Source organism: Cygnus olor, chromosome 4 (assembly GCF_009769625.2).
Source record: "Cygnus olor isolate bCygOlo1 chromosome 4, bCygOlo1.pri.v2, whole genome shotgun sequence".
In the NCBI taxonomy this organism is placed as follows: domain Eukaryota; kingdom Metazoa; phylum Chordata; class Aves; order Anseriformes; family Anatidae; genus Cygnus; species Cygnus olor.
This window is the reverse complement of record NC_049172.1, coordinates 53,516,933-53,537,833: the sequence shown is the minus strand read 5'-3', so window position 1 is coordinate 53,537,833 and position 20,901 is coordinate 53,516,933. Positions and strand designations below refer to the sequence as shown.

At 35.3% G+C, this 20,901-nt stretch overlaps 1 protein-coding gene across 5 annotated transcripts in view; it reads right to left on the bottom strand.

The window, feature by feature from the left end:
* The window catches only part of PDS5A (PDS5 cohesin associated factor A), a 79,242-nt gene that overhangs the window by 14,054 nt on the left and 44,287 nt on the right, over window positions 1-20,901 (bottom strand). For all 5 annotated transcript variants that reach the window (XM_040555397.1, XM_040555401.1, XM_040555402.1 and 2 more), the window contains exons 12-26: window positions 17,878-18,029; window positions 14,480-14,593; window positions 13,884-13,965; window positions 13,061-13,109; window positions 12,801-12,940; window positions 10,968-11,083; window positions 10,210-10,315; window positions 8,574-8,734; window positions 6,016-6,139; window positions 4,697-4,855; window positions 4,370-4,438; window positions 3,609-3,745; window positions 2,773-2,896; window positions 2,302-2,506; window positions 1,700-1,814 (exon numbers count right to left, since the gene is read on the bottom strand). In XM_040555397.1, the coding sequence (XP_040411331.1) occupies window positions 1,700-1,814; window positions 2,302-2,506; window positions 2,773-2,896; window positions 3,609-3,745; window positions 4,370-4,438; window positions 4,697-4,855; window positions 6,016-6,139; window positions 8,574-8,734; window positions 10,210-10,315; window positions 10,968-11,083; window positions 12,801-12,940; window positions 13,061-13,109; window positions 13,884-13,965; window positions 14,480-14,593; window positions 17,878-18,029 (1,853 nt within the window). The remainder of the gene's footprint in view (window positions 1-1,699; window positions 1,815-2,301; window positions 2,507-2,772; window positions 2,897-3,608; window positions 3,746-4,369; window positions 4,439-4,696; window positions 4,856-6,015; window positions 6,140-8,573; window positions 8,735-10,209; window positions 10,316-10,967; window positions 11,084-12,800; window positions 12,941-13,060; window positions 13,110-13,883; window positions 13,966-14,479; window positions 14,594-17,877; window positions 18,030-20,901) is intronic.

Sequence of the window (20,901 nt, the reverse complement as noted above, 5' to 3'; positions counted from 1 at the left end):
GAAAGACTCAATAAGTATCACAGATTATGACTAAGGAATTCGCTAAGTATATTTTTACTTTATGTGACTGTATTTAGGCCATATAAAGCCCAAGATGAACTGAGGAGACAACTGCAAAACACACTGCCAGTCTGTTTCTACAAGTTTGCAAGCATCTATGTCAACACTTTAAAGTGAACACTCTGACTCTCAGAATTCTTGAAATTCTGTATCACATTGTATGAGAAAAATGTTTTGCATTTATCTCAGGAGACTCTTCAGAGAAGTATTCCTGCCAAAATTCCTGTACAGAGTATTTCTTTGTTTGGAGCAGTCCTCTCTGGCTAGTTCAGCCAGCCTGTGACAAGCATGAGGGAGGAAATCTGACAACAAAGGAGAGCTATACAAGGGGTATCCAAAAAAGTTCTGTGCACTAGAAAGCACTTCTCAGAGAAAGTATTAACTCAACAACTGCAAATCAGAACTTGTTCCTCACATTCTGGATAGAACAGTAAAGTACGCATTGGAGTGCTTTCAGATGTTGCCAGGAACAGGGAGTCCCGGGACAAGATGTAGACTTGATGATTAGGTAAGAAATCTTCCCTGGCTTCAGGTTCTGACCAGGTGGGAGTCAAGTAACTCAGAAATCAGAACGAATCAAGTTTTTCATTTAAAGAAAGAATCAGACTTGGCCTCTCACCGGTGAACGTGCAAAATGAATTAAGATGTGAACTGGATGGTCGATTTGTGCCAAGAATGTATTGCTTTTCTAATGACATGTATTGCTAATCGCTAATGTATTGCTTTTCTAATATTGTAGTATGTTGTTATACATGCTGCTGTAGTACCAAAACAACATCGCTTACAGTTCCACCTAAAAGGAACACAAGAGAAAATCAGAACATCAAAAACAAACAGGCTGGGGGGGAGAGGTGTGCCTCGACAATTAGAAATGTAAATTTAACAATTTCTAAAAATTCATTAGAAAACACTACAAAAGAAAAAAATCATTCTTTAGGTCTCAGAGATTGTCTGAGGCATACAAGAAGGTCTGGAAACAGTACAGAAAGCACAGAACAAACTTCTGTATGGAATGCTGGTGTAAAATAATCTGTGCTGAATATGTTCAACATTACTTACTAATGCTGTACTGCAGATGTACAGTGGACATCGCAAGTTAGCAGCAAGTTTAGTATGAATTCTGGTAGGTTTGCACAGAGCAAAATAATGAATTTCCAGTGAAGCAGGACTTCAAGCATCACTGGCATTACATTTTCTAGTTTTAGGGAAACTGTATTTTATAAGTGTGTATATATATGTGTGTGTGTGTGTGTGTATATATATATATATATATATTTATACATAATAAATACACACACAACAAACACACACACGTTTGGGCTGACATTACTTAGTATTACTGTTGGGAAATTCTACAGATATTCCTAGGCACAAATACAAGAATCTAAAATCAGTATTTCACTTTAAAAGAAGCCCACACAATTCACTAAACTGGTATACTGAGGTGTGACGTAGAGGTTACCATTTGGACTTTCAGAATATACTGCTAAGCAGTTTCTGATGCTTTCCTCCCTTTCCAAGATAAGTTTTGCAAAATGCTGTTGATAATACAAGGAGTTCCTTGTTTTTTCCCTAATATTTTTTTCCAAGCACAGAAAAATTCTCAGCAACAACAATTCTAGAGTCATTTGACACTTACTCTTTAACATCACGAAGCTGATCAACATCCTGAGGTTTTGTGAAATCTGGATCATGTGCCAGTAAGTGAATCATATATGGTACCACATATTCAGGCAACAATGATAGCAACTTTTCTACAGTAAGAAACAAAAAACATACATACACACATGCATCACAAGACACGCTGTTTCAGAGGATTACTTTTTCAAAAAAAGAATGTAAAACTTACACTTGCATTATTTTTGCTGAGAATTTTACTTCCAATAAATCATTAAAAATAAACAAATGAGTTTTACTACTACAAAACTATTTGCCCTCACTTCAGGAAGAGGTCATAAAAACATCAGAAAACAAAATTTTATTTTTCAAGTAAAACAGCTATCATAATAACAGCACTGTATTTTACACACATAATTCTCAGAAATGTATAGAAAAGTATTTTACGGTTAATGCTAATGTTAAACTAAGTACACTTAAATTTGAATGTATTTAATATAAAAATAAGAAAACAAATTAAGCTTAGCATTTCTTTACAAAAACAATTTGCTTAAATTTAATGATTACTCCTTCTAGTTTAGTATTCAACTATTGTATTCTTAACGATTTTACTGAAATACTAACCGTTAGCCATAGGATTCTGCTTAATATATTCTCTTCGTATACTGATGTTTTTGAGCAAGCACTGTCTGGCATGTGCTCTTCTCTCTTTCACAGGGTCTTTGGCACACAAAGCAAAGATTGCCATATATTCCAAGGGGAGCAGTAATTTCACAAGTGCCTTATGCAGTTTCTGGGCAAATATCTGCCTCACTTGGTAGCACTCATCCTATAACAACATAAAACATAAGAGTGCAACCATAAAAATCTTGTTAAAAAAAAAAAAAAGCAAAATCCATCAAGCTGGAATTATAAGGAGAAATATTTTTAAAATATCAACAGATGCATCATAGTAAATATTTGAAGTTTCAAGAACTCTTGAAAGCTGCAGTGAGGAATAAAAAAATACTAAATTTAGCAGCAACAAAAGCTCAGACGTTAGGACTCTGTACTCATTTAATTAAGAGTCACTTCAATTTAAATGCAGTTACTTACATTAATGACAAGCGCACAGAGTTGGAACTGTTCTGGGGTAATTATTTCATGGTAACAGGGTTCCTGTGCAAGCTTCATTATTGCACTGCCAGCAGCTAATCGTAGTCGAGACATATCGGATTTACTACACAAACACAAGGGAGAAAAAAAAGAAAACCACAACTATCCTTAAATTAATTGCATATCATGATTTCTTCTTTTTACAAGATCATTCAATGAGCAATTAAGATTTTTCTCTGTCAGATCAGATCACAGTTCTATAGGTTCAGATCGAGTTAAATTAACCCAACCAAACTTGTGAAGATAAGGTGCTTTGCTTTCCTCCTAGAAACTTAATTCCAGTGAAACAGTGAAATGAGAAGAGTCAAGTTTCTTGTCTGCATACCACTATGTAAATCAAAGCAAAGCATTTGTCACAGATTTTCTTTCCCCCACCCTCTCAATGGAGATGAAGTGTAAAGTAACCTCACTGTTGGAATGAAGAAGCTCCACCCAAAATTGCCCTAGCTGCTAAAATGCGTTAAATCTGATCACCCAATTGTTTTCAAAGAAACTGCTAAAGGTCTTTTTGTCTCTGGAAGGTCCTTTACTAGCAAGATATCTACAATGTTCTCAGATAGATTATCAGTAAATTGCAAGAAAGAGGGAGTATCAAGTATCTTTTCCTATGTGCCAGTCCACTCTTTAATTTTAAACTCCAGTCAGATCCATTTTCTATCATCCCAATTATCCAACATGGTCTTCACCTTAAAATTCTAAAAAAGCTCTAAAGGAATTAGTATTCACTGAAATTCTACAACAAAATTGATAGAAGCTTGAAAGTAACAAAATCTGACCTGATTCGTTTCTGTTCTGTCAAGTCTCCTTCACTGACAAGCATAGCTGATAATAACCGGAGTGTGGAATTTGCAGATTTTGATTGGTTGTTTTTCATACCCAACAGCCAGCGTACCAAAAGCTTAATTGCTTGCACCTATCAAAAATGGAAAAAAAAAAGAAAAAAAACACAATTACTTTCTAAACTTGATAGGCAGTAAAACCTACTGTTGTCAAATTGAAATATCCAAAGACTTATTAGAGTTGATATATTTTTAAAGGAACAAAATGAAGCAGTAAATATTTACAGAATGAAGAAGGAAGTATCAACTATTGTTCAGTATCATCTCACAAGTGCGTCTATGATACTTGCCACATGATTAGAAATAAGACCAACTAGATAAGTATTTCTAGAAATGGCCACACTTAGCTTGACAGTAAATAACCTGTGAAGTTGAATGAAGAAAATTAATCAATTTATTTCAAATCTCTTTAGTTGGTAAAGTCAAATTACTTTTATTATAAGAAAAACTGACACTTTTGACTGTCTTAATTTTCTCAATATACGCAGTGTCAGTAAGTGAAGACACCAAAACACATGGTTTCCACCAGTTCTGTAACTGTGTGTACGATCCAAAAAAACTCTAATAGTGCATATTCTAAAAAGACTAATACCAAAGTACTCACAGGGATTTACTCTTATACTTTCCATTGCTTAACTTCAAAAAAGTAAGTTTTTAATCTCAAATATATACATTACTATTGAGAGCTGATCATTCACCTTTGCTAATACTTCTGGAGAAACCTCTTCATCTGGAGACCACAATTTTCCATTTTTCTCACCTGTTGACTACAGATACTCATGTAAGTTTAAGAACTGGTTCAACCCATACAGAAAACGTAGGGATAGAAATGAAGAAGAGTCATGGACTAAGCTTTCCTTCACACGAAAGATTTATTTTTATAATGCAGTATCACTGTACTAGCCATTTATAGAACGTTCCTTTATTGACCCAATTTACAAAAAAACAGCTCTATTCCCCAGAGAGTTAATAACAAGCAAACAGAACAGCAAGGACTTATTAAAAAATAAATAAATAAATCTTACCCTGTCATTCATTAGGAGATCTTTCACAATGAAATTTGCAACAACAGATTTCATTGGAGAAGCAAACTGGTCTGGGGCCAACATAGAAATATGACCCAGTGAGACTAATGGAGTTATAAGTTGTTCTGGTACATCAGCATTCAAACTTCTACTAAGAGGCTAAGGAAGAAAAAAAAATACAACTCAAAATGAGCTACAGATACGTAAATTACCATGCCCCAAAATCACTTATTTTACTACTGGACTGCTGATGATTTTATGTTTTCTCCCTAAGAATTAATAATACTAGCCAAACAAAATGGAGAAAGAACGCAATTTCCCAACTAACAGAATAACCAAAAATCTCACATGAGATATAGGCAAAACAATGTTATGATCTTCCCTGTTTTAACAGTGAAAACATTAAGTCTTGGGAGACCTGGGAAAAACCCTCAGCTCTATTCTATTCATGACTTGTGAAAAGCTGAATTTTTAACTACAAATGCCAGAAAATAATAGGACGTTAAAAAAAAAAAAAAAAAAAACACCTTGGAAGCAACAAGCGATACTACTATTGGTGGTCAGTATTTCCCTTCCAGACAACAGTTACAAGGGTAATTCCATGCTGCTGTGTCACTCAGTACCTTTGCATTGTATCCTGATAGTAGCGAAGGGAACATGAATTTGCACTCTCATGTAAGTCTAAGCAGAGAGACCAAACTCTGTAATTCAAAGATTTTCACACTTCTGAATTATGTTCAAAGACAGCCAAGGTGGAGAATCTATATTTTACAAGTGCAGATGAATATTATTTAAGAGCTTACAGTGAAAAGTAATAACTTCTCTGTTCTGTATAATGCGTTTTGCTTTACAATTTGTCTAAGTAGTGAGCAGTAAGTTATTGTCTGAGCCTAGTCAGTGTCAGAGTATAGTCACTCTGCATTAACTTTCTTAGTGAGAATGTGCTGTATGAGCACAGACCTTAGAGCATGGTAACTCAATACAGTTTGGAAGTAGACGGTGTTATTACTCATTTAGTATCTGCTACAGGTGCTCTCATGGGAGTTAGTGTGGATCATTCTGGCATATTTAGTTTATTTTCCCCCTACTTCTCCCATATAGACAAAAAGGAGTATCTTATGTATCAGAATACTACAAAATCAGGACTGCAAGAAATAGAAACATTAGTAATTTGTTATTGTGAAATTAATGACTTATCTCAACTACCATGTACCTGTAAGGCTTGCTGACCTTATAAATTATCTGTTAATTAGATGTATGAATTAAAGAATAGTCTCAATTAAGAACAGAAACAAATCTTAAGAACAAAAAAGACATACCTCAAAGATCTGTGCAAGTTGCACTTCTTTATTTGAAAATATGGCATGTATACAGTGAACAGCTTGTTTTGCCTGATGAGGAGTGCCTCTTTTTGCTTTCTGATGCAAAATCGGAATTAATGTTCTGTGAACATTAAATAAAGTACTTCAAAATAGAATTTGCAATCTACAAAACATAACACTTTACACCTATACAGATATATCCTCATAGAATACAGTCTTACAAATCATGTGCCCCTTTGAAGTCTGTTAGAAAAGATCGTAATCACAAATTGAAAAGTAAAATGGAATTTATTTAGTATTATTTGTTGAACATCTGACTGTACACTGTTAAGCAGAAAAAAAGCCCACAGGGAAAATCAAGCATGAAAAAAAAAAAAAACAATCAAAATAAGATTAGCTAGGAATAGCTGTTAAACTATAGTGGGTTTAGTGCTTTAACTTCGGTCTTCAATTGCAATGTATACTCAGGTGAATAACTGCTTTGTTTTGTGTTTCTACATTTGAGTCCCCTAAAATCCGTCTGCTGATCAGAGGTCACTGAAGGAAAGAGGAGGGCAAAAGCCACTGGAGGGACCACTCCGTGGTGGGAGGCATGTGCGGGAAGGCAGGCCCGTTGCCTGAGATAACGCTGCCTGAGACACTAACTCATGAGGTTTACCATGTAACTCAGTCACTGAGATGAGAAAACAAAATTGTTTACAGAACATCCGACAAACATTAAAAAAAATCCTACTTTATGGAAAAGCTCAGTAACAATACAGCATTCAGTACATGGATTATTTAGCACTCAAGCTTCACTAACACATTCTACATAATCAGAAGTAGCAAAACAGATGGAAGAAAAGCTTTCAGGGTTGAAAGAATTCTTGAACTTTTTTCTTCAAAAAAGCACAGAGCCTGAAAACTAACAAATCATCAAAGACCCCTTGAAAAATGTTAACAGCATCCTGAAGTATAAGGAAGTCTCTTCTCAAACCTGCTGAAATTCTACAGGTTGGATTAAATAAGGAACAAAACACCACAGAATTAAGTGAAACTTACAGTTAAAATAAGCATCAATGCTTAACCTACAGTTTTAAAAGTCTAACTATATCTAGATTAAAGGGCCTTTGCCAAGGGTTGATGCATCATTCACAAACCATACCTCATCATATCCCAAATGAGGTAAATCTGCAAAAGGTAGAACTCAATGTGTTTAACGGCAGTTACACTTGTAAGTTATTTGAAACTCATCCCTGACTATACTTCAGCAGTATCTGGCTGAGATATGAAGCCAGAAGAAATGTCAGTGATATCAGCTCCTTTGACAGAAGATGATGTACCCCAGCAATGCACAGTCCTAGTTAAACTTTAGTAGCTTCTGGGAACTATACTGACAAATGGGTTGCTTGGCTTTTCCTTCTCTTCACCTACAAATGTTTGTAAAGGTGTCTTGTATGTGAACTTGTAACGTATTTCTTTTGCCCAGAATTTGATTCATAGAATCACGGAATCATCAAGGTTGGAAAAGACCTTCAAGATCATCAAGTCCAACCATCCACTTGACCTATCAAGTCCCCTCACTAAGCCATGCCCCTCAGTGCCATGTCCACACACCTCTTAAATACCTCCAGAGATGGGGACCTCACCACTTCCCTGGGGAAACTGTCCCAGTGCTTGATTACCATCTCCATGAAGAAATTCTTCCTAGTGTCCAATCTAAATCAGGTTTCCAATCTAGACCAGGTTTCTCAAAGAGTCCCATGGTCTAAAAAGCCAAATCCCTGGCTATAAATACCACCTGTTCCACAACCACTCAAAGCCGTAAGAATCACTGAGGTTACTGCAGTTCTGTTGGTATGCACTGTTGCATGGTAGTACCCGAGATGTTATTTCAATATATGAGAACTTGGAAACTCTACTTTATAATTAGGTAGCAACTAATTACTTAGTAACTATTATAACTAGTACAAATATTATAAATAATTAGTTACTAAAAGGCGAATTTTAAGGTTTTTGATGTCACCCACAAAATTCTGAAGTCTGCGAATACCTAGTAGATAATCAGCTGTTAAAGCACGTACTGTGTGATGACTTACAGACAGCCAATTAATCTTCGTTAGAAATTCATGCTTGCTTTTGGAACTTATTTCCCATTTTGTTTCATAACAAACAGAGCTATTAAGCATCAGAGATTATATTTTCATTCCTTACAGATAGAAAATATTGTGTGAAGGAAAGATATGAGTAGAAATCATGCCAAGAAATTACATTTTCACCATGTTTTTGTTTTTGCTTGTTTTGTAACCTGGAAAACATACTACACCCTGGCTTTAATGCATCTATTACAAGAGGACTTTCAAGAAGCATGTAACATCTTCAATAAATACACAAAAATTGAGAGAACACAATCTAAAGATTTAAGAGACAGAAATGCGTCGAAGGAATACAAAATGATGGAAAAGCTGCTGCTCATATTTATGGCTATAAAGTAACATTAGGGGCAATATATTGAACAAAATACCAAGAGCCAAAAGTCTAGGTATGAAAGGTAGTATGTAGGAAATAACACTCACGATCTTATCTGTGGCAGGTCTGTTTCTATTTTGTGACCCGTGTTTCTGAAAATCTGTATGGCTGCCTCAGCTACCTTATCATCTTCCATCCTGAGGCACTGCAGCAGAGACTCATAGGTCTCCGCAGAGTGAAACGAGGTAGGATGTGTAAAGGACAGAACCTACAGAGATACACATTAAAACAAAAGGTATATTTACCCATGGCAAATGAATCATCAGAAAAACAAAATTATAGCTGTTTATGAGCCTTACCATCAACATAAATAGCTATTACCTGCTCTTACTAGATTATTAAATTCAATAACTGCATTTTGAAAAACTGATATAGGTATTTTCAAATACATTCATTTATGCTTTGTTCTTCAGGACCTCTCCCCCCCCCCCCCAAAAAAAAAAAAAAAAGAATCATTTGAGCATGGAAAAACAAACATTTATCCAGGAGTATTCAGCTATATTCCAATCTACTTAAGAACATATTTTTTCTACATAATTTAGCTGAACTAAAATCTTAACTTCTCCAAAATCTATAGTCCTGGAGCAGAAAAGAAATCTCTTGATTAAACTTCTTAGTTTAATATATACACACAAATAAGTCACAGATTACTGTCTTTTAATTTAAAACTAATGAAACATAGCACATTCTTTTAAACAGAAGTAACATCAAATAAGAAATTAAGCGTGCAGAGATTCAAGGCAGGATAAGAGAACAAACTGTTATCCTGAAGCAAAACTATATTAAGTATAGGAAAGTTCAGATAGCATATGGTAGAGAGAACAACGAAAAAATGAATATATTTATGTATTTTGTGGGTTTATCTCATCTTGGTTTCTTTGATCAGAGTTGCCTACTTCTTTTGTGAGTATCAATGTGTGAAATAACATTCTCAAAGGCATCCAAGTCACACCAACAAAATCTTCAAACTTGTCAGCTTTCTTTTCTGAGCTACGTTAGCAAACAGACATTTCTTTCGTCTGTACTTCTGCGTAACTTTTTCTACCACACCGTTGCCATTACCACACTTGGTGTGATGAACCTCCATAACCTCCACGTTGTTCATTCACATTTCAGAAAAGTCTCACCTCAATTATGTGAACTTCCTCTCCACACCCTCCTTGATATTATACTGCTCTCTTTGTAACATATTGAAAATAAAGCCTCATTAGTGAACTGCCAAACCCATCAGAGATGTTTTCCAGATATTTCAAATCCTTACTTCTCCACCCAAGCATTTCTCACTCATCACCACTGGTTTAAAAAATAAAATAAATTTCTCTACAAACTTGGGATCTTGAATTTATTGCTCATTTTCCTTTCAGCCTCCCCTAATCTGCCCTTTTCTCTTCCTCCCACATAACCTCTGCAACCTTGTCTTTGACTTCCCTAAGCAGAAATCGATTTCTGCTTTAATGTGCATACTTCAATTCTTGGTGCCCTTTTCAAAACATACTTCTTCCAAAAAACCATTTCTTTCATTACTAATACTTGCTTAGGAAAAGAATAATCAAAACCTTACTTTCATTAAATATAAAAAAGTTACCTGAACAATAGCCATTAAAAACATGCTAACATTCATTCATTAGTCACACCACTTTAGTCCCTTCCTTTACAAACTATAGCTACTTTAACGTAGATTACCTTGAGAAGTTCAAGTCCTGCACGAATAGCAGTGTCAGGACTTACACCCTCCTCTTCATCATCAGCTGTCCCCTCTATTGATTTATTCATCAGTTTTACTAGTGCACTAAAATAAGAGATACAAAGGAAAAAAACAAATGAACTTGACAACGTGCAATGTTAAGGCTGGACACATCAGCAAGATTACTTGCTTTTGATATTAAATAAAGGGATGGTGGTTTTTGTTTTTAAACCAAGCTATTTCAGTATTCTTTACCTTCAAACTTAACTTACTGCAAAATTTAATTCTTTAGGAAGAAAAAGACGTGTTGGCAGCATTCAGATCAACACATAGTTGCATGCATTTCAGAATATAATTAGGTTGCCAGACAATTCTCAAAAGAAATCCAAACATTCTCTTATTCAATCCCACAAAAACTAATTAATTCATCTGTTATATGGAAGACTGTGTTGCAGTTAGCTATGTGAAAATTATGATCATCATTTTCACCTTAAACTCCACAAATAGCAGTTTCACCAGGAACAACTGCTATAATTTTAAAATCATTTGTAGACTTAGCATTGCAAAGCAGTAGCTAAAACAAAAACCCTCACATTCTCTAGATTGCTAGAAACCTACATCTATAAAAATGCTTTTTTTAAAAAATGTGTATTTACTGTTATGACAGACTTATTTAAATCCCAAGAAAGTCACTTTTTTTTGTCATTTAAATCATCTTTGTAATCATTCATGATTTAATAAGATCTTCCAAACTTACCTAATGGCTTCTGAGTCAATATGTACAGGGGCAATTCTTTCCAAAAGAAATTTGACCATTTCCAGAAAAGGATTTGTTGGCTGCTTAGGATTTGCAAGTTTCCGGGCTATCTCTCTCTACAAGAAACATTACGTTGCAAACAAGAATTATACTCATTTTAATTATTTCTTAATCATGTTGAATAAGCCAAATAAAACCAGTTCTTTGAACTACAGAAAATGTGTATATAATCAATGAAATGTATTTTAAAGGGGACTGTTGTTATCCCCATGAAAGCAGACATACAACAGTATTAAAACTAAGACGTGTGTAGGTGTCTAATGAGAGGCAGATTCAAAAAAGAACCAACGGAGAGCTGGAGTGCAACACAGAATTTAAATATCTATGTAGGCAAGAGTAATCCATAAATCTGTATATAACCCTCCTGCATGTTTCATATTCCATAAGCAACAACAATTGCAGTAAAAGCTACACTACTGCAGATGTGCAGAAGCACTACGTGCTATTTTGGCTACAGTAGATGTTCAGACCCCATGTTCTTGCCCATGAATGTCTTGGAATCAAAATCTTCTTTTCCCTCTCTGAATGCCTCAAGTGTAAGGAACATTAAATTCAGCTGCAAACCCAGCAGAAGGTGGTGGATACGATATTTTTGTTTTGAACAGAAGTCTTATATGTCTCAAAGAAAGGATTTCTCAACCTTCCTTCTCCTGAAGGGTTAGAAGTTGTAGACCCTACACAGACTATGAAATAGTCCTAACCATCACACTATAGTATCTTCAGAAAGAGGAAAGAATCCTTCCTTCTGAAATTGTATCACTGTGTTCCCAAAGTGCAAAACTCACTAGTTTAGGAGGAGATGTATTCCGTACATTAGTGGTTAGGAATGTAATTCTGAAAGCCATTCTGATTTCTTCCCTGGACAATTACAGAGCCATTAGACAAAAACTGAGAAACCTATGTTTTGTGATTTCTGACAACTAAATTGCTTGCTTTATTTTAGGACCAAAATTGGGGGGGGGGGGGGGGGGGGGGGGGTTGTCAAAAAAAAATGTGATTGTTGGCATTGTAAATCTCTGGAGAGGTTTTATTTGATATTAATGTGTGTATTTTCATAGCACAGTTAAATATATGAGAGAAAAATAAAGATTGATCTCAAAATAATGCAAGAAGAAAAATAAATGAACAATAAGCAGACATTATTATATAATGATATATCATTTGTCTTGTTGGAACTTATATATATATTATATATATGATATTTTATACATAATATGTGTCTTGATGGTTCTTATGTAAGTTTAAACAGGGTCAGGAGATAGTTTAAGAACTTTACCATAAAAGAGACTCTTTAAAGACTAATTTCATTTTTTATTTCAAGTTTATGTTTGATCCCCATAACCCCACAAGGGAATAAAACAAACATTTTCTTAGAAGCAAGATGATAATCAGAAGTTGTATTATCCGTAATCTCTGCTGTTAATCAAAAAGGTATTTCATAGAATCACAGAATGGTTTGGGTAGAAGGGACCTTAAAGACCACCTAATTCCAACCACTCTGCCATGGGCAGGGACACCTCCCACCAGACTAGGTTGCTCAAAGCCCCATCCAAACTGGCCTCAAACACCTCCAGAGATGGGGCATCCACAGCTTCTCTGGGCAACCTGTACCAGCATCTCACCACCCTCTGAGAGAAGAGTTTCTTCTTTATATATATAAATTTCATGAAAATAGGAAATATATAAAATCACATTAAGGTACCAAAACAGAGCATTAACTTCGAATAACTGTTTTAATGCACAAATATAAAGTTTGCTTTTCCATTTGCTTACCACACAGACATCTGCCTGTTTACAAGAACACGTAGGGCTAATTAACAGTTCAAGCTGGGATCGAAGTTTTTCATCATCACCTAGAACCTGATTGAATTTCTTCACAAAATCTTGTGCTTTTCCAGGATCTGGTAGGTTTTCTGTATGATTAAACACAATTTAACATGAAATAAATTTGCCACTTCAGTATGCCAGCATTCACAGAAATAAGATTTCCAAGAACGTTGTAATAGCAGTTTACAGAACTTATTAACACTTACTTGCTATGGTCATCAGCTTTCCAAACATGGCAGCACTGTTTGCTTCTGACTGGGGAGGACAGCAAATACAAACAAACAAAGTCAGCACTATCTCCTTTTTAAAATAAAGCCTAAAAGTTTTATTATTATAAAATAAAGCTTTAAGCTTATCTGTCAGTTCTTCTGCAGCAGTTTGTTCCACTCTATAATCTGGGTTTTAGGTTTTTAAGAATAAACACTGTCTTAAAAGCTGTTACATAGCAAAAAGGGGAAAAATCTTCTTGCAATACCAAAGAAATGCAAAAATTCACTAAACCTTGACAAATCAATTGTCTGTACTGTTGGAAAAGACCTAAAAAAATAAGCAAAAACCAAACAAAAACAATTGCCCCTCAATAGGCCAACTCCCCACACTAAATCCCCAGACCAACCATGAATTCCCATTAACAGTTTCTGCTAGTTTGATGATACGCTTACATGTAACATTCCAGTATAAATACTCCAAAACTTATGTTAAAACATTCCACTTGGAAAATTTTGAAGTAGTTTATAAAGTGAGAATCAAAAAAGGTCTGTCAAAAATGAGCAAAAAACTTGGAAAATTTTCTTGACTTCTTCCAAAGTTATTGACTGGTTCATTATTAAAATCATTATAAACTTAAGGAGGCCAAACATCACTTGCATTACCTGCAAACATTAACGAAAGCAACTTTACTTAATGAGAACAGAACTTTGTCTATACATGGAAATCAACAGTCAACTTAACAATTAATACGGTATTAAAAACCTGTAAATTAGTCAAACAAATTTATTGGATAAAGTATTAATATTTTAAAAACCGTACTGTGGGCTGCTTATGCAAGTCTAGTAATTCGCGTACGTGACTCCTTAGCATGTTCTGGCACTTCCACATCTCATTCAGCGCTCTGCAAAAATGCAAAACCAGAAAAGAAAGCTTACCAATTTGTATATTGCAAGAACATGCTGGACATATTAGTAAACAAGATTATTTATTTATTTAACAAGTGCAACATCTCAAACCTACTACATATTAAAAATAACAGTTCCAAACAAGGTAGAACTAATCTCTTCTTGGATAACATCATTTTTCTTTTTTATTCAGTTGCTTGTATCAGTTTCATATGTGCAGGACAACCACAGTATGTCTTGTAAGTGCATATTGTTCTCATTGGATGAAAACAGATGGATAAAACCCTGAAACCACTATTCTCAAATATCAAGGTATCTTGTGTAAAGGCCTTGTACAATTTGTATATAAATGTTTAGATATCTAAAAGGAATGTTTTGAAATAATAATTGCAAATAGTGCTAAACATCAATTACTTATGTTATTTATATCCTGATAATATAAGCAGACAACAGAGATGTTAGAAAAGACTGAAAAAGAGTAAGTATTTGCTGAATACGAACTATACTCACTTGACAGCATTTGGATCCAAGCTAGCATACAAATAGTACAAGCACTTCATTCGCTCTTCTGTTTCCAAATTGTGTGGAACAAGATACTGAGCAAAGATTTTCTCTACTAGTAATCTGCAGGGAAAGAAGAGATAAAAACCTCTACGGGTCAAAAAGTGGTAATATCTTTCAGACAAGCTGAAAGAACAAGAAATACCAGAAGTCATTGAAACTACTTTTTCCAAACAGTAAAGAAAAAAACCTATTGGCCTTTTTCTTATCTGTAAAGATCCCTTCCACCATTAATAGAGATTAGCAAGCACTGCTCCTTGAGAGCTTTTCCATTCATTTTCACCTTTAAGAGGGTGTAACTGCTTTATTTGTCACCATCTAAATTCTCCTTTTTCTCTAGGTTTTGAGAATCTACCCGTGTTCAATCTCATACATGAGAAGAAAGGGATACAGACAGCAAAAAGCTCAAATAAAGGAGAAAGAATACAAGAATATATCTTGAAAAGGAGTAAAAGTAAAAATCTGAAGTATCCTAGAGGGAAAGGATAAGATAAAATTGTATTATTTAACAAAAGAACATTTGAAACACTCATTCCAACACAGAAACCATCAGCATTAAAAAAAGTAGAGACAAAGGAACACCAAAATGTATACAGCAAAAGGAGCAAAGGGGAAACTAAGTGAGGGCAAACCAAACGAGCAAAAACCTTCTCCAATTATATCTTCTAAAAAACAACAAATCAAATACAAGAATACATACTTAAGGTTTTAAATAAAATAAAAAGTTGAGCTACTGTATGACTGTACAGATCATCTAATAATCTTCCCCTCCAATAAAAAAATCATTCAGATATTAATTTAATTCATAGCAATGAGATCTGTACACAATGTCCAGCTACACAATTTCATATTTATGGACAAATACTTTATGTGCTTGCATTTATAGACTTTGTTTACTATGATTCCTAAAGGCACCCTAGGAGCACCTTGTACAGAAGAGCAAGTAAGACAGCAGAGGTCACACACACCTTATTTCTACTCAAAGAAAATTCCAAGGCACATGATGCTATGGCAGAGGAATGAAAGGATGACCACGAATATGGAGTTACCTCAAGGCACCCCATTAATATTAAAGAAAACTTGGCTTTTTCCCTTTGGGCGTACATTTTTACTACTGATGACTCCAATGACTACATTACTTGGGGGACAGGATCTTCAGATATCAGGAGATTGGAGGCATCACAGCTATCTAATTTACTAATTTCTGAACATTGCTGTAGCCCATGTCTCCACAAGATACATTTTCCAAAAAAGCTGTCAATACAAACAGTGCGACTGTATTATGACTTCCCTGGTCCATGTCACTTAGGGTACGTATTTACTAGTAGGTAATACTTCTGCAACAAAGACTCTTCTCCTGTGAGGAAAGTCGTTGGCTAACGTATCAAGAATGAGCAACGGGTCAGTGTGTAAGGTGTGGTTATTTTGAGCTATTCCCTATGCATTTGTTGTAGAACACGAAATCTCAGAGCACGATAAACCGTCCTTATGGCTTCAAGTTCTCAGTCCTGAGTACACAAACTCATCAATAGTTGAGTAACATCAAAACAAGTAGGAAGTGACAGAATTAAGGATGTCTGGAGAAAATTTGTTCCATTCCACTTCATGCCTGAATACTGTATGATGCTGTGCTATTATCTTCTGAAAGAACTAGTGTTATTCCATGTGCATAATGGAAAATACTCTGAGGCTCAGACAGCTGTTCACCGTTATGTTTTATCCTCCTCCCTCATTATGGAAAGAAAACAGACCAGAGGTTGCTAATTTTGACTTATGCTTGTATGTTTAAAGGACTGGATTGACTGTGTCTTAAAGATAATAGCATTTCTATGGCTCTTCTAGTGCTTAAAGTACTAACTTGCTAATTCTGACCGATGATAACGTTGAAATACATTTACTTCTCCATTCTGAGCACATCAACCCAATGCAACTCAACAAGAATTTCATTGTCTACTTAAAAAACAGCAGAATTTGGATTAAAATTCAGGCTATCAAACTGAACTAGAGGAATGCTGAGAATCAAGCCGCCAATCTCTCAGCAAACAGCTTACAGTTAGCGCCTGCTCATGAAAAGGCTGACTTAAATGGCTCAACAAGACTTTTAGAAGAAACCACATTAGAGAAAGAAACTCTGCTTTGACGACACAGTCCTTCCTTGAAATTCCTTGTCTTGTTTCCTTTACGGTATTCTGCATTTCCAGTGATCAGGAATACTGAAAAGATCTGCCACATTCACTGCAGAACTTTGATTCATTCCTGGCTCACTATGAAGCCTGTGTGCTATATGAGACACGAACATACTAGAAAAAACATGAATCTCTCCAGGCAAATTAAAGCATATTTGATGCATATGCGAAAGCAGAATTAGCTTTGTAGCTCTGTACAAACTATGTGGGGATTTCCTTATTTTCCCCCACTATTTAACACTTCTATAACAGCAGACTTTCAGCATAATTTTTATGTGTAGAATCCTACAACTGCATCTTTCTTCTTCTTTTTTTTTTCAAAGAGCAATGAATCAAATATGTAACTCTGACCCACTTATGATCAGCAAGATGAACAAAAGTGAGATCCTTCACCAGTCTTTTGTGATGCCATCTGTAAGAATTAACTATACTAACTGGAAACCAAACGAGGCTGTTAGCTCATTTGATGCTAAGAAACATTATAAAGCAATGGCTGGATTCTAGGTCTGCTGTATTAAACATCTAGGCTGAAATTCCATCTTTGTGTGATCTCATAGTTTGGCTTTTCTAGTGAAAGACAAAGAATTAACAGTGAGAGCTGAAAACTATCTTCCAAAACCTAAGCCAAAATACTTTCCCCTAAGCCAAAATATTATTTCAAAAATTAAAGGGACTGAGTGACAAAACAGGGAAGATTAGACAATGGTGGAAGCATCCCTAACATTTCTTCAGTTTTTGTTCTAACTAAAGGGTCAATTTCCATGTAGCGTAGCAAAAGGAGATGTTGCTGTGGTACATACATGTATGGTGCTCACAGATTAATGATTTCTACATGCTAGCTTCTGGGAAGTAAAAGGCAAACAACAATGGGGCATAGTAAAAGCCAAATTTGACCTTTTTTTTTTTTCTTTGCAGAGATTAATGACAATTTACTATCATCACAGATATACTTCCATCAGCATATAGAATAAATATATGAACAGATAATGCCACTGTCCCAAAGATCTTAGCACGTCCTACTAATTATTTAAATATATAGTACTTAAAACCGCAAATATAGAATGTACTATAACAGCTTTCTCAGGAAAAGCACATATTTTCATTTTCAGAGTATCTCTTATCACTATACAATTAAAATTAGGAAGGCTTAGGTTGACTCACTTGTCATCAATGCTATTTTGATAATATATGTGCAAAAGTTTATCCTTTATCCAGCTCACTTTCTCTGCAGCATCTTTTCCAGCCTCGGCGTGAAGACAATACTTCTTGTATAGCTGGGCAAGACCCATCATAGCTTCTTTTCTTACTCGCCACTTGAGGGGGAAGCAAAGGAGATGGGAAAGTGGTTTTGGTAAATAAATATCAAACATGTACAAAATACAGTAAATATGTAGAAGCATGAAAGACAAAATGGCCACATACTGACCTCTTACATTTAGTCACTGCAAAAGCTGAAAAATGCTTTTTAGAGCCTCTAAGTGAGAATTTGTAAAGCATACATAAGGTGTTTCCTCTCTGCAAAGTATGTATTATCTGTACAGAGTAAGCCAGTGTTTCACTGTGCTGAGCAAAGAAAATTTAATTGTCAGTATATTAAAAAAAAAAGCTAAGTACAGCTTAACTGTATGTGCATGCCTGAGTAAGTGCTGCCTTAAGCCAGAATTTGGAAGACTTATCTATTCAGAAATGGGCACTGATCAGTTGTGGCAGCTTTTATTCACACAACAGCCTTACAGTTGGCACACTTGTCCAGGAATAGAAGATCTAGACCTTAGGCGTAGCTAAACTTGCCAGGGCTTGAACTCTGAGGCCACTTTCCACAATAGCGGGAGAGGCCATCTTTGCCAAAGTCTTGAAGTAATCACTGTAAGACTCCAGGGATGTCAAAGAGAGGTTTGTTTCTTTTTTTTTTTAAAGCAGCAATAAAACACCTAACTGCAGCTTCCATAGATGGTGTTCCTAGGTTCTCATCCTTATTTTTGGTGGTCACTACTTTATCCACTCATGTAAACAGGAAATCTCCCGTTATTAAACACTTTAACAGACAAGGCCTAAAAGCCCTCTCGCACTGCCTTGCGGAAGAAGTCATACCAGAACAGATGGAGGATTAATTTAGAGAAAGAATAGTGTCTCCCACTGAATGGTTTACATAGGAAGCCTCAGAAGGAACTTACTTCCCTCACCATTCAAAAGAAGTGCATGAATTGCAGATTGCAAGGGAGAATTTACTTCAGAACACAGCTAGATGACAACTTTGGTCTTGAACTCCAAGTACTAGCAACATTCAAATTATTTCACCCTGACAAGCATAGATGTAGACACTGTTATTCACATTGTGCACAACTTCTTCAATCTTGTTAAACTGAGCACTTGCTCTAACAGCACAAAGTGAGATATCGCATATTTAATTTCTTAGTATCTCTACTGAGTGATTTCCTTTTCTAGAAAGGCAAAGAAAAGTCCTAAAGATGATATGGCTTTATGTCAGCACAACAGCCTGCTTAGCATGACATGATCAAGTTTTATCAACAAGATGATGGAGGAAAAAAAAGAACCTGCCTTTTTGTATGTATTTCTTAAATATTAAAAAAAAAAAAACACAACAGGTCAAGATTGCATTGACTTTGACAGTATAGCTCATGAGATGTTTTTATGAAAATGAAAAATTTTAGTTATCAACAGAGGTTATTGTTCAACTTCTCTGCAGGAATTTGTTTATGCTTGTTGCACATCTATAGCACATTTTAAAGTGAAATCAAGGCGTGAAAGAGAAACACTTTCAGATAGGTTTTCTTATTCTGCATTCAGGTATAACCATCCAATGCAATACTATCACTTCATTAGATCTTCTATATAGGACAGCAAGGATGGCAAAGCTGTTGTCAGGACACAAAGGAGAAGGATTACAAGAAATGATTCTATAAAATTTAAGCCTAAAACGAAAGCAGAGTACTTAACAAGAGATTATAAGAAGGGAAGTTTGGATTGTCAATAGATTCCCAATCCCTGAAACTGCTACAGAGAGCAGAGGTCAGAGAAGGCAGCTTTGGACAGAACACGAGGCACTGGACAGGCTGCTTAGAAAATGCTTTGAAACATCATGGAAGCAGTCACCCAACAGGAAACACAGGAAAAAAGAATAAGGTGCTACTGAAAGTTGGAGCAACAAACAGTAGGGTAAAAGATGAAGGCAAATAAAAAAAGGGGAAAGTAACGATCACTTTCAAAGGGAGCAACTAACAGAAGTACTACCCTGATTTAATTAACAAAAGAATTTTGACCATCTTAGCTTCCTTGGTTAACTAGCACAACTAAACTCCCTCACTGAAGACTGCAGGGCTGAGTTATAGAACTGTTAAAAGTTCAAGGTAACTCCTTAACAGTTGGAATCTATGTCTTCAAGAGAGTTAAGAATAAAAAAAATCTCAAATATTCCTCCTTCAGCTGAGAAAAGCCGCAGTATTTGTTAGTACATACGGCAAACAAGGAGTCAGAACTAATTCATGCAGAAAGTCTTAAAGAGAACTAGAATAATGGGATAATTCCCATGAATAATTCCTACGGCTTCTCATTCCACAGCTTCTCCAGCTGATGATGTGAAAGTCTGTTCCCATTAATGGACTAAGTCTCTAGACCACAAAGACTGTTTGGGGAAATGGGAACATAAGTCAGCTTTCAGAAACTCTCCAATTTCTTAGATTCTCGAGGTTATTCCAGCATAAAGGGAAATTTTTATTTTATTTACTTATTTATTTTTAAAGTCTCCTGAAACTAACTATTCTAAAATGTGAAGACACTAGTAAGACATTAGAGATGGTGCTCTAATGGAAAAGGGAAAATTCCTCAGGACAATTCTTACCAAAGACTGGATTCCAGTTTTTTTGAAAGTGTCTGTTTCCAGAGATACTTTTTCAACTGGACCAGTAAAACCTGTGTGGGTTGTTGTTTTGTTTTCGTTATTTTATTTTTATAGCTGTAATCATTGCACAAATGCCCTTACAGATTGAGTTACCTAAGGACATTTTATAAAAAATGAAGTACTGTCTTCTAGCCAAAAACTTTTACCCTTAAAAAACAAAAGCTATTAGGCTACCTCTATTAATAGTGTGACAATTAGAATATAGTCAGGAGAAAAAACAGGTTGCATACATGGTATAACGGTTAGTATGCTTTAATTTTAATGTG